Here is a 13671-nt window from a genome sequence, read left to right as displayed (position 1 = left end):
TGTTTCTTTTACTACCCTTCGCTTCTTTGATAAGTGAATTTTAATAAAAAAACAAATTCAGATCTTGTTTAGTGGATAGGTGCCACTCACCACAAACATTCTCCAGCTGGGATTGCACCTCTGCATTTTAGGAGATCATGCGGCTCAGACCTTAAGCATCACAATTGTTTGGCCCCTTGAGTGCTTCGGGCACTGATTAAAAGTCCTATTGAGCTCAGAGTCTTTCAAAAGGAAGGAGGCTAATGTGATGGATAAAATTGAAATAGCACAGGCACAGATGCCATAACAACTTTCTTTTGTCACAGTTTTCCTTGAGAAGATTTTTCACACATCTAATCAATGTTTTCTTTCACAAAATAGGTACTCATCCTATATGTAAACACAAGCTGGACTGTGCTTGACCCCCCTTCTTCAGCCTTAATGTTGAAAACCAACAAACACAAAGGTGAAAACAGCCTGATGCTTATTCGCCTTAAAGTTAAGACTCAGGTCACCTTTGGTTTGGCATGGAATAAGGGCTCATTCTTTTGGAAGAGAAAAGAAGAAACAGCTCTTCTTGCAGATAAAATAGTATAAGATTAAGGAATGCCATGGACACGAAAGAAACTTGACATCATTCTTTACAATAACTTGTGTCCTGTTTTTAAACCTGACTACCTTTCCACTTTATTAGTTGACAGTGGAATTAACAAAAATCTCTTCACTGGGTAAGTTTTGTTGGCCTTAGATTCATAAAAGACTAAGTTGGGGAACTATAAAGGTGAAATCTGGCTGTGCTATTTCATAACTATCTCTTTCAAAAGGAGCTGCAGAATGTAAGGGATATTGCAAGACACAAGATTTGAAGAACTGGACCTTTTTATAACTTGGTGTGGTTGATGTTCTCTTAGACCCTGAGCTGAATGCATAGTGGTGAGCCATCACTGTAAGCATCAGTATTCTTGGCTTTTCTCCCCTCATGTGCATTTTGGAGTTAAAGGTGAAATTCCATCTTTAACCCCCTTGTGGTTGTCTGAACAGTGATTAATGAACTAGATGTGATTCCCTGCAGACCTTTCAAAGGGTGGATGAAGGATGGAATTTCAGCTTTTTTTTTTTTAACCAAGACTTTTGCTTAATACAGCTTTTAAAATTAATGTCCTTTTTTTGAATGCCAAGAAAACAAAGGGGCTTTCTCAAAAGTGTGTGCAGCTTGACACAATAGGCCTTAATTGGTGTCACGAAGATGTTAGGATGGAATGGGAAAATGCCCATTTAGCTGATAAGACTGAAAAGTGGAGCCTTGTTGTGAGCTGTCATCTCAACGAGTATTTAAACTATAGCAAAACTGAAACATGTTTGCCATATAGATCATAATGACTCCAAAGGAGCCATTATACTCTATTATGTAATTACATAATCAAAGCATGCATAGTAATCAGCTTCTGGAATTCAGTGCTAATCAAACATACCTATAGTATGTGTTTAAGCTAAAATAGAGAACGTTAATTTGCCATTAGTCAACTAAACAAGAATGTGTATACAGAATATTCATGAAAAACTTAATGTCGTGTCAGATGATATTTTTTGTTTTGTATTCAGGGGACTTCAACAATTTTAATTGAAGAAAAAAACAGCACAGAGGTATTACTCTTCAACTTGCTGTTGAAAAATTTGCCCCAGCTTTGACTGATTATGAAAGGAGATTAGATTAAATTCAATACTTTGTTCTTTCCCTAAGCTCAAGTGACATAACAGTTACCGTATTATAGGAGACACTTAGGAGATCCTGACCATTTCCATGCCATAGTGTTACAAATACTACATATAAAACAAAGCTTTTTATTAAAAAAATAAATAAAAATATTGCTGTTGTAATTAGAAACAAATCAATAAATGTTAGTTAGTATAGCCAAGAATAGAAGTACCTGGATGACCCATTAGGAGATGTGGCCTCTACTTTTGGCTGTGCCACTCACTTGCCATGAGATTTTAGGCATATCTCCTCCCTGGATTCCATAAGGGTTTTATGAAAAAGAAGGTGACACAAATGTTTTGGTCAATGTCACTTACTCTTGCCTCCTCAGTTATTTGTTGAGTTGGCTTAGTTTATTTTAACTCTAGGCTTGTGAGCTATGTGATTTGCTTTCATTATTTTGACCATCAAATAGACCTCCTTGGAGCAGACAATCAACATGTTCAACTTTGCTGTTTGGGATAGCAAAACATGGATGAAGATCACAAAGGTTGAGAGGAGCTTTGTAAACAGCAGACGGATTGAATGCTTTTGATTTTTAAATAAATATTCAGGTATTCACAAAGGTTGAAGTTTTGCCTCTCTTTGAAATACAGAGCTATATTTATGTTGAAGAGGTCTCACCCTTAACCTTAATCCATGGTTGATGGGCCCTTCTTTTTGGACACTGGTTCTCACTGTCTCTTGTCTGCACATTAGATGACTACAAATATTACTGTAATATTTAAATGGGACTAACTTCATCAAAAGCTTTTGTGGCTTGAACTTCAAATGATTTATTTTCAAATTACTTTTACTGTAATTCTTATTAATTCAAATAGGTTTCTGATTTGATATAAAACTCTGTAAATTCAGCGAACAGTTTAATGAATTGAAAGATAGGATTGAGCCTTTTAAAGGAAATGTACAAAATATGCTGACAATAATTGCTTAGATAGAAATCAAATCTTAATGGCTTTGTTAATGATTTGTAGTGAACACTGTCTTTACGTTGACTTGAGGGAACATAGGCAGTTAAAAAGATTTTTCCCTCTGGGGTTCAACAGAATCTTAATTTTTTTTTTCCCCCTGAAATGTATTCACTTCTAGTTCTAGCTCTCCAAATGTTAACAGGAATTATAGTGCCTCTATTGGTGATAGTTTGATTTGAGTAAGAATGTTCTCTCAAGTTGGGGTTGTAACTAACGGTGGTTGTAAAAATGGGATCCAACAGAAATGAGAATGGGTGAAAACTCATTTGAAGCTTGAAGACACAGATGGCTCGCATAACAATAGAAAATAAGGTTTTCGAAAACATGCAAGTTTTTTGACTATGTAAAGTCTTAACTTAGATACCTCTTGGAGGGAAAGAATTAATAACCCTGAGCCTTTAATTAGTCTAAAATTTCAAAAACTCTTGTGGCTTTTAAAAATTAATGACAACACTGATCATCAGGAGGATGAATCTGTATTTTTGGTTTGACTATACCTATTTAGACAACCTGATTGCGCTGATTAAATGTTAGGTTCAGACTTCCACACCACAGAAGTGAAAAAGAACAGTTTTCCTAATATGATTTTTCTGCTGAAAGAGTAGGTCAGGGACTTTATTTGCTCTTTCTCTGGGCAAACTGCCTTCCCAGTTAAGAGTCATTGGTGCTCCTCAGTGTCAGTAAGAGTTTACATAGTTGCCATTGTATAAACCTAATCCTGATCTAACTGTGACTTGCCCTTTTATCATAGACTTGACTACAGAGACGCCTCTGGTGTAAATGAAGTGCTGTATTTAATAACAGCCAGGCAGCGGGGCTCAAGCTCTTGGTGTTGGCAAATGCCCGCCATGCACTGGTAATATAGGTATTCTCTAGGGGCAAAGTGTGCTGAGTGCTGAAAGAAGGAAGCAGTAGTAAACAAGGTGTTTTACATTCAGTACAGTTTCTCTCTCATTTTTAAGTGTGTAATTGTGTTCTGTATAAATTATGGAAATTAAAAAAATCAGAAGTTGCTAATAGGGAAATAACCCTCTTTAAAAACAAGTAAATTTTCCAAGACAGAGCCAGTAGAACCTTGGCAACAAATCCTGGTGTTGGCTGGTTAAAAAGTACAAACTGTATTGGCTGGAAAAGCTGATAGAACTGGGTTTAAACACCGGCTCGGCCACTTGGCTGAATTACATTAGGCAACTTATTAAAATGCCCTGGCTAGGTGTCTCAGTTGGTTGGAGCATTGTCTGGTACACCAAAAGGTTGCAGGTTCAATTCCAGACAGGGCATGTGTCTAGGTTGCGGGTTTGGTCCCTGGCTGTGGCACGTACAGGAGGCAACCGTGATGTTTCTCTCCCACATTGGGGGCGGGGTGTGTGTGTGTGTGTGTGTGTGTGTGTGTGTCCCTTTCTCTCTCTAAAACAATAAAAATATATCATTGGGTGAAGATTTAAAAAAATCTCTGTGCCTCAGGTTCTTGATCTTTAAAGTAGGGATATTGAAAACTCCAGGAGTTTGAGAAGGGAAAGTATGCAAAGCATCTAGTGCTGGATAAACCTTTGTTCCCTTCCTCACTTCCCCATGTATGAGAATGCCATTTCTCATTTTGGGCTTCTTGCTTTAAAATTTGCCCCATCACACCTTAAGGCGGCCAGCCATATTGTTGACTGAATAGATTCCGATCAATGCTAGTGTTTCATATAATATCATTTAACTAGAGTTCATAACGAAATGGTGTTTCAGGAAAGAATCCATGAGTTAAGCCAATTGAAGATTGAATTAATAAGGGATTTATGAGCCAGCTACACCCCCAACTTCACTCCAGTCCTAACCAACTCACCTTGAAATGGTCCTTTCTAACCATCAACATAAATTTTATCCTTTTTAGATATTATGTTATCTCTTTCTTATAATGAATGTCCCAGTGACTTCTAGTTTACGATTGAGACTTGCCTGTGAGTGAATGGGCTTCTCCAATGCCCAAGTTTTATTTTTAGAAATTGTGGGGCAAATAGGGAAGTTATAGGGAGTACAGAGGCTCATATCAATTAAAATTTTGTTTGATTCTGTCTCATAAACCTCATCTGAATATACCAATTAGCAGTCAAAAATGTCTATACATGTCAGACATTGTTCCACCCTTTAAAATAAATTACCTTGCTCTATTAACAGTCTTATTTAATGACTATGGTATATTGTACCGACTTGCTTTTCTTTGCGCAGAACATGTGTTATTTCTGACTTGACATTGTATCTGTTAATTAAGTTTTAGAAAATCGGAAAGGTTTTTGAAGTGAATTATTTAAGAAAGGCACCAAAGTTGCCTGTTTGTACCCTTCTGCTACACATCAAAATGTGTTTTGTAACAACTTAATTGCCATCTATTTCAAGGGGAAATTTATCAAGTCACAGTGCACCCTTCTGTTTGGAAGAAATATTTGAGGATGTGAGCAAAAATTATTTTTACATAAAGGCTTCAGGCAGTTAAGAGTACTGACATACATATATTTTCATCACTGTCATTCACTTCCTTTGCCTCAAATAAATAGGTCATTATTATTCCATTTCAGCTATCTTATGGCGCCTCAAAGTATGGAACTCTGTTTAATGTAACTGCTGTCCGGTTGACCCGTATAATTTATTGGTGATTTTTACAGAGTGACATCCTTGGACTATTGTCATCAGCCAAGGAGTTAGATATCTTTCAGCAAAATATTTCATTATCACTTACAATTTTTTGGCGTTAGTGTTGTGACCATGTTAACATAGCTAGGAATTGTCATTTTCTGAAACACAGAATTTCAGATTGGCCTTAGAAATTTCAAAAAATAACCCACTAATAATGATGATACCACCATGGATTTGCAGAGCACATTATGTGCCAGAACACAGTGAGGGCTGACATTTGCAGATGGCCAATATTTTACCTGAATGATTTGTTCCATAATGACACATTGAGGTGATCTGGTCTTATATTACTTAATTATAAGTAATAATTAAGAATGTTTGGCTTTTAAAAAAACAAACAAAAAGCCCCTTCATTGCTTAAAACGCAAAATCATAGTCAACTCCTCCCTGCTCTCATCCCCTGTGCAGATATTTTATAGCCAGAATATGAATAGAGAGTGCTACTCAGAATGTGCTAGGATTCCAAGTAAAGACTAAAAGTATGTAGTTATTTCCACAGGAGCTATTCAATTAACAGCATAATTGAATTGCAGCTGGTTTTACATAGTCACAGTAGTTGCAAGACAGCAGTATCTCCAAGGCCTTGGTTTATGTTGCAGGGATTAAAGTCTGTCACCCTATCTTCCTTTTGTAAATGGAAGATTCTCATTTGTGTTGCTAATAGACTTCCTTCAGATAGAAGTAATCTCCCTCACAACCCAGTAGACCCAGTTTGGCGTTCTAATCTCCTCAAAGCAAATCCCATGACTTGAAACAGTTAGAGCATTTGAATCGTGTAGTTAAATTTTTCCTTCATTTTCTTACTAGATTGGGTTACCCGAAGGAAATAATAGTATTTTCCTTTCTGTACATACTTTTACCTGGGCCAAGAAAACCACCTTGAAACACTTACTTGATTGGCAGGAATTCCCTTTTCCTTTTTCTTTTCTCAACTCTCGGAATAAACCGCACCCTTCATCTGGGTTCTGAATTCTGTGTTTGCCACAGGAATCTACCAAGGAAAAGAAGCATCCCTTCTTTGGTTGTGATCTCTTTTTCTCTTTGTTATTATTCTATAACACCGCTCAGTCCACTAAGTTTGCACTGCTGGATCAGGCTAGGGCAGATGTATCCTTTCATTCACTATAAACCCTGTGGGCCTGTGTTCTCACACTCAGGTTAATTCCCTGGATCAGAGATCTCAAGGTTGTGTTTCCTTCTAGTTTATACCTGAAGCACCAAGAATTATTGTTTGTCAGGGCTCTAATAATTTCTTCCTTATCCCTCTAGTTTCCTCTTTCCTAATCCTCTACCAGAGGCTAGCTTATTTCGAGGTGAATTTGGCTGAAAGCTGTCTTAGACACTCCTCCTCACACTTTCCCACTGTGTCTTGCCAAAAAGGATCCTTCAGCAGAAATATGATAGCAGGTGGAAATCCTTCATTTATTCTAATTGCATCTCTACTTATGCTGTCTAATTTTTAAAAGAATAATATTTATCTTTGACTTTCGTTTCTTAATGTGACAGTTTCTTAAGGAAGTGAATTAGCTGTGCTGAGTTGACATATGGGAGCTCCTTGAGAGCAGGGACACTGAGCCTTCAATCTTGTATCCGCCCTACTCCCAACACATGTTTGCGTTTGATATCTAGAGAAATGATGGTGATTGTAATGATGATAGCAGCTACCATTTATTCAGTTTTATGAGAAGCATTTATTCAGTGCTAAATGTTTTATATATATCTATCTTAACTCTCTCAACAGCTCTGAGATAGCTTTTAATTACCATACCATTTTGCACATGAGAAACTGGCCCAAGATCTTCAAAAGATTTACCTGAGATCATACAGCTCAAAAGCAATCTCTCTCTCCCTCTTCCCTATAATTGACCATTATAGCTATTGCCTATACTACACTTTTGGTTCTGTATGTGGGGATTAGGTATCAGTTTTCAGCCACATTGCAGCTTTTAAAAAGCTAGAATGATGTCTTATTCTTCTGTATCTCCTGCTATGCCAGGTACAGAATTGGACACTTGATAATTGCTTCATCTTTTGCTTTTGAATTGAACTCTTCTCTCCTCCTGCCTGTGCTGTGGAGCATTTAGGACATATATGAGGGGCCCTGACCACTATCACTAAGGTTAGAAGCAATGAACTAAAGCAGATCTAGAGATAAGCCTTGTATCAGTGGACCTGAAAGCCTTGACTTTTTGACATGTTCTGAAAGAGGTTTCTAAATGGTTCAATACTGCCAGAGACTTTGGGTAAATCAAGGTGTATGTTTCTGAGAGCAGAATAAGAAACTGAACTGTAAGTCTTCCCAGGATTTTATTAAGATTCCAAAGAATTATAGTTGACTAGGTTCTCATTCCCACGCAATAAAAAAGCTGAACTGCCTATACAGTAGAAGCCCTTTATCCTTGGTTTCACTTTCCGCAGTTTCAGCTACTCACAGTCGACTGTAGTCAGAGAATATGAGATGGAAGATTCCAGAAATAAACAATTCATCAGTTTTAAATTATAAGCAGTTCTGATAGGCATGATGAAATCTCATGTTGTCCCGCTCTGTCTCACCCAGGATGTGAATCATCCCGGTGTCCACCAGCTCTACACTAGATGCTCCCTTCCTGTTAGTCACTTAGTAGCTGTTGTCAGTTGTCAGATTGACTGTTACACTATCAACAGTGTGTCCAAGTCACCTTTATTTTACTTAATAATGGCCCCCAAGCCCAAGAATAGGGATGCTGGCAATTCAGATATGCCAAAGAGAAGCCGTAAAGTGCCTCCTTTAAGTGAAAAGGTGAAACTTCTTGATGTAATAAGGAAAGAAAAAAAGAACTCTATGATGAGGTTGCTAAGTTCTGCGGCAAGAACAAATCTATCCTTGAAATTGTGAAGAAGAAAAAAGATGTTTATGCTAGTTTTGTTGTTGCACCTCAAAGTGCAAAAGTTATGGTCACAATACATGTAGAGCGCTTAGTTAAGATGGAAAGGGCATTAAATTTCTGGGTGGAAGATTTGAAGGGAAACCATGTTTTGATTGATTGCAACATGTTGTGCCAGAAAGCAATGAGCCAAACAGCAAGGGAACTCTTGCAACGAACAACACCAAGCCATTTATTGCAAGTAAGAGATGGTCAAACAAATTCAGGACTAGGTTTGGATGGAAAAATGTAAAAACTAGGAGAGAGAACAGGAAAGAGAGAGAGACTACATTCATATAACTTTTATTAACAGTACAGCTGACCCTTGAACAACAAGGGTTTGAACTTCATGGGCTCACTAATATGTGAATTTTTTTCAATAAATACATAGAGTTCTATAAATGTATTTTCCTTATGATTTTCTTAATAGCATTTTCTTTCCTCTAGCTTGCTTTATTGTAAGACTACAGTATATAATATATCCACACATATATAAATACACAGAAAATACAAAATATGTGTTACTACATAGTTTGTAGGATCGGTAAGGCTTCCCTGGTCAACAGGATTACATTCTGGGGGAGTCAAGTGTTGTACATGGATTTTCGACTGCATGGGTGGTTGGTGCCCCTAACCCCCATGTTGTTCAAGAGCCAACTATATATTGTTATAATCACTCCACTTTATTATTATTGCCGTTAACCTTACACTGTGACCAATTTATAAATTAAACATTATAGGTAGATACGTATAGGAAAAAACATAGTATATATAGGGTTTGCTATTATCCCTGGTTTCAGGCATCTACAGGGGTCTTGGAGTGCATCCCCTGTGGATAGCAGGTCTACTGTACATTGGGAATGCCGACATCCACTAACGAGACAAGATTATTTACTGGTGTGTCCTTCCCACTTCTATTAAGTAGTCCCTTGAGTTTTTTGTGAGGTGACCAAATAGCTTAGCTCAAGGGCATGTGAGCTGAGGTTGAGTATACATATCACCCCTCCACATGTGACAGCTGGAGCTCCTCCTAAAAGCCAGTATTCTGACCTTTCTCTCTCTCTCCACACACTGCTCAGCTAGTACAAAATACTGGAGGCTGCGACGTCGGCATCACAATGCTGAGAGCATGTCGATTCCAGGCTTGGCTGTCTTTGTTCCTAGATCTATCTTGGATTAATAGACTCATTCTGTGGACTTTAGAGAGAGATATGTGAGCCTTATCACATGTTGCTACTGGTTTCCATTATCTGACATGCTTCCTGTTTCTCATTTTGATTAGTTCTATTAACCAAATTTTAATTGACAGAAATTTTTTCTGACTTTTTTCTCCTTTTTTAAGGTGATGGACAGAATTTGTTTACGAAAGACGTGACAGTTATCGAGGGAGAAGTTGCAACCATCAGCTGCCAAGTCAATAAGAGTGATGACTCTGTAATTCAACTACTGAATCCCAACAGGCAGACCATTTATTTCAGGGACTTCAGGCGTAAGTTTCCATCTCTATAGTATTAGATGGCAACTTTTTTTTCCTACATGTTGTTTAGAAAAAGAGATTGCCAAGGTTCTTTTTTTAAAATTTAATGTTAGATGCTTAAAGGTTAGTCAATTCTTCAGAGGGAAGAAGAGACATGCAATCATAATCTTTCTACTTAATAGAAACCTTGAATGGTCCCTTTTAAAAGTAAGGCAGTCTTGCTTTGCAATAGGAATTGGCTGTAGTAAATCAAGGTGAATTGCAAGTGAGTCCCAAATACTTAGCTGACACAAACAACTCAAGTAAGGGAAGGGAAGGAAAATATAGCATTCTGAAAGGTAATCTGTTTGGTTTGAAGACTGAAATATTCAAGGCAATCTGTACCTGTACAGACAAAACCAAATCTCCTGACACCATAGCACCTCTGGTATATGGAGGTGTCCAGGCTAAAATCTTCCCAAACGTAATATTGCCAAAGTGAATAATTGAAACTTAATTCTGTATCCCAGTAATGGTTCATATGGGTGTCGAGGCTTGTCAGGAACAAGAATCAGATCTTTTGAAAATTTATCTGAGAGAATTGGTGCCTAACTAAAACAGGTATTGAGCATGTCCCTTTTGCCGCCTTGTCTCCATTCTCACCTCATTATATTCATGACCTGGGAAAGCTGATAAACCTAAAGAAAATTTAAGAGGATAAAGGAGGATAAAAAAGAAGACAGTTTCTCATTCTTAAATTTTTTTATGATGTATTAATCTAGCCTTTGCCAAAATTAATGTAAGGACTTTAAAAGTGAATATTTGATAAAAAATAAATAAATAAATCAGTCCACATACATTGTTTTTGTGGTGACTCTGACTCTCCACCTCATGCCTAATCAGCTTCTTCCTGGGAGGCTGACTGTGCTGAGGAAGGCTCTGTGGGCCCTTGGTCGTGTACTTTTGGCAGTTCCAACCTCAAATCATATCGAGTAGCATCAAATACAAAGATACATCCAAATTAAATGGAATTAATTTTTATAGTTATTTTATGATTTTCATTTTGACTTGAAACTAATAATGAATTTTTGGTTTTCTCTCTTAATTTGGAACCACTGTTGTTTTTAAGACCTCAGATTTTTAGAGACAGTTTAAAATCCTGTAAGTCCTACTTCCTGAACCTCTAGTGCCCAAAGGGGACTGCAGGCCCACCTTTTCCTTCTCTTTTCATTTTACCTATCTCCAATAGAAAATCCAAAACCATTTATGAATAAGGGCTGAAAATTGACAGCACTTGGAATTGTGGCAGAGGGTGCATGCGTATGTATGCATGTGTGTAAAATGCACCCATCTACAGGGTCCAGCACAAGTAATGTCTGTTTGAGTGTGGTTGGTAGGGTAAGAATATAGGTGTAATAATTTATAGTTTTAATTTGAACATTTCACCTAAAATGTTATATGGTGTGCTTGAGTGTGACATTGTTAGTTACAGAATTACAGGCTTATGACTTCATAATAAAAGATTTTGTAATATAAAGTGCGCATTATTTGTGCTGGAGCCTGTATATGTGTTCTATTTGGACAGGGTTATTTGTCAGTATGTTTATTTACAGAAGTCCAAAATGGTAATTCAGGAAGTACAAAGGGTACTTAGCCAACAGGTGCAGAAAGACTTAGTGTTTTTACTCCTTAGCTGCCTTTCTAGTCACCTGACATTTTACTCACCTGGGTAAGGAAAATAGACTGTCCGTCGTCTTTCTCACAGTCACAAACTCTGTGTTTTGTTTTACAGCTTTGAAGGACAGCAGGTTTCAGTTGCTGAATTTTTCTAGCAGTGAACTCAAAGTATCATTGACAAATGTCTCAATTTCTGATGAAGGAAGATATTTTTGCCAGCTCTACACTGACCCCCCACAGGAAAGTTATACCACAATCACAGTCCTGGGTAAGAAACCCATGGGGGCTTGTCCTGGGAAATCAAGTGGGATGGCTCTTACTACCAGATGGCTTCTAGCAGCAGGGAGAAGGTTCATGGTAAAATTTACTATTCAAACTTGTTTTAGGAAGAATCACCACCCATCTTGTGAATTTTTTAAATAGCCTCTTTTACTAAACACTCTAAGAAATGGCGATCAGCAGTCTTAATAGATTCCACCTGCTCTTGGGTTTCAAACCTCAGTCTTCAGAAGCAAAGATCAAGAGAATTTAGAACCCTCAAATGAATCACTCACCATGTGAAATGTCATTGCTTCTAACTACTAGAGATTTTTTTTTCTTTCTGTGCAGGGGAGGTGGAGACAGGCTATCACAACTGTACCCCATAGCAGAGATTTGTTATGAAACCTGTTTAATGAATTTTTCTTCTGAGTTACATCTCATTTTATATTGTTGACCTCCTTTTCTTTAGCTTTACTTATTTCTTTGTTTATTACTTATACTGTAGAATCATGCTGTAAAAATCATATCTCATGAACACATACTTTGCCACAAATTGCAACCATTGGACATAAAAGAATTAATGGCTTCTGGAAAAAAAAGGCAAGGACTATAATAAGCAAGGACTGTTGACGGGCTGCTAGGGACACCTCTAGAGAATTCAGAGTCTTTGTTTCTGATCACCAAATTATGACTTTCAGCAAAATCCCAGTAGCCAGGCTTCTGTATGTGTATTTTGAGATAGCAGATATCCCTGTGTTGAAGGCGGTCTGAATTAGTCCCCTTCCAGACAAACTTATACTCCAGTGCATAATATCAGCTGATTGGGATTTTTGAAACTGAGTTTTCAAGGACGTATACTACAGCACGAGGCAAGCTCTCTGATTCACACCTTCAGGAAGATGATGAATCAATGTCTATCTGAGGCGGCAGACTGCAGCTTTTTGGTGTAATGATATGAAGATTAAAGAGGAAAGATAAATATGAAGGACGTTTTTGCTTGGTGTGTGTGACCATATATGTATTTATGGGTGTACATATTCAGCTACTGCCTCATTACTTTACTTAAACACAGCTGTAAAAGGGGAAATATTTTTATTCATTAAATTAAAACATGTTTCTACTGCTTATATGTATATTCTTGGTAAGAGAAATACTGATTTTAGAAAGTCATGTTTCAAGTCTGTCCATGCAACTTCTAATGTGGTCTCTATTTAATGATGGCAGCATTCAGTTGTTCATGTTTGTCTGATTTTGACTTTAATCTATGTCAAATCTGCAGTAATAGTAAGCATGGAAGTGTTTGCTGGGATTATTTTTTGTATTTTGCAAATGTACCAAAATCATAAGCATGCATTTGACATTTTCTGTCCTCCTACCTGTACAGAAGTGTTTGAAAACACTATTTGCTTACTGGTATAAGTCATTAGCTTCAAAGACTTGAACTTAACCATCCTCCTATTGCCCCACCATTGTTTATGGCTTTTCCAGAAAAGTGGCGGCAATAAAATTGAAGGTACTTAAGGAATTTTGAATTTTCAGAATGGTTTATTACATATACCTTTAAGTAGGATTATCTTTATTTCAAAGATAGAAATGGTAATAACAGAGGTCAGTCATCTTTCCCAGGTACAAAACACACAGTAAGAATCAAGAATCACAGACTTTGAAACAGAGTTTAGTATTCTGTCTCATAACCTTTGCATCTTCTAGTCTAGGTTATTTTCAGTAAAATCCTGAATACTGCTGTTTTAAGATATTATCCCTGAAGATGCACATCTTTTGTTTTCAGGAGTATATCTGGCCATTGGCAAGCAGACCTTGCCTGTCTGTTTCCAGACTCTGGTACATTCGTTTCCTGGCCCACTGGATTGGGCCAGTTTGACTGAGTATACCCAGCCCTTGGGAATCAGCATGCCAGCATTAGACTTTTGATAGGCATTGTACCTGGAATCCTTTTGGTGGTCTGATTATTCTAGAAGTAATAGGTTC

General features: G+C 37.4%; 1 protein-coding gene across 6 annotated transcripts in view; it reads left to right on the top strand.

Annotated features, from left to right (window-relative positions):
• CADM1 (cell adhesion molecule 1) overlaps window positions 1–13671 on the top strand; it is a 352507-nt gene that overhangs the window by 276937 nt on the left and 61899 nt on the right. For all 6 annotated transcript variants that reach the window (XM_054592571.1, XM_054592570.1, XM_054592572.1 and 3 more), the window contains 2 exons: window positions 9631–9777; window positions 11537–11689. In XM_054592571.1, the coding sequence (XP_054448546.1) occupies window positions 9631–9777; window positions 11537–11689 (300 nt within the window). The remainder of the gene's footprint in view (window positions 1–9630; window positions 9778–11536; window positions 11690–13671) is intronic.

The sequence above is a fragment of the Pteronotus mesoamericanus genome, unplaced genomic scaffold, assembly GCF_021234165.1.
Source record: "Pteronotus mesoamericanus isolate MK-2021 breed Mesoamerican mustached bat unplaced genomic scaffold, CSHL_Meso_final scaffold_36, whole genome shotgun sequence".
In the NCBI taxonomy this organism is placed as follows: domain Eukaryota; kingdom Metazoa; phylum Chordata; class Mammalia; order Chiroptera; family Mormoopidae; genus Pteronotus; species Pteronotus mesoamericanus.
This window is presented reverse-complemented; position numbering and strand designations above follow the sequence as displayed.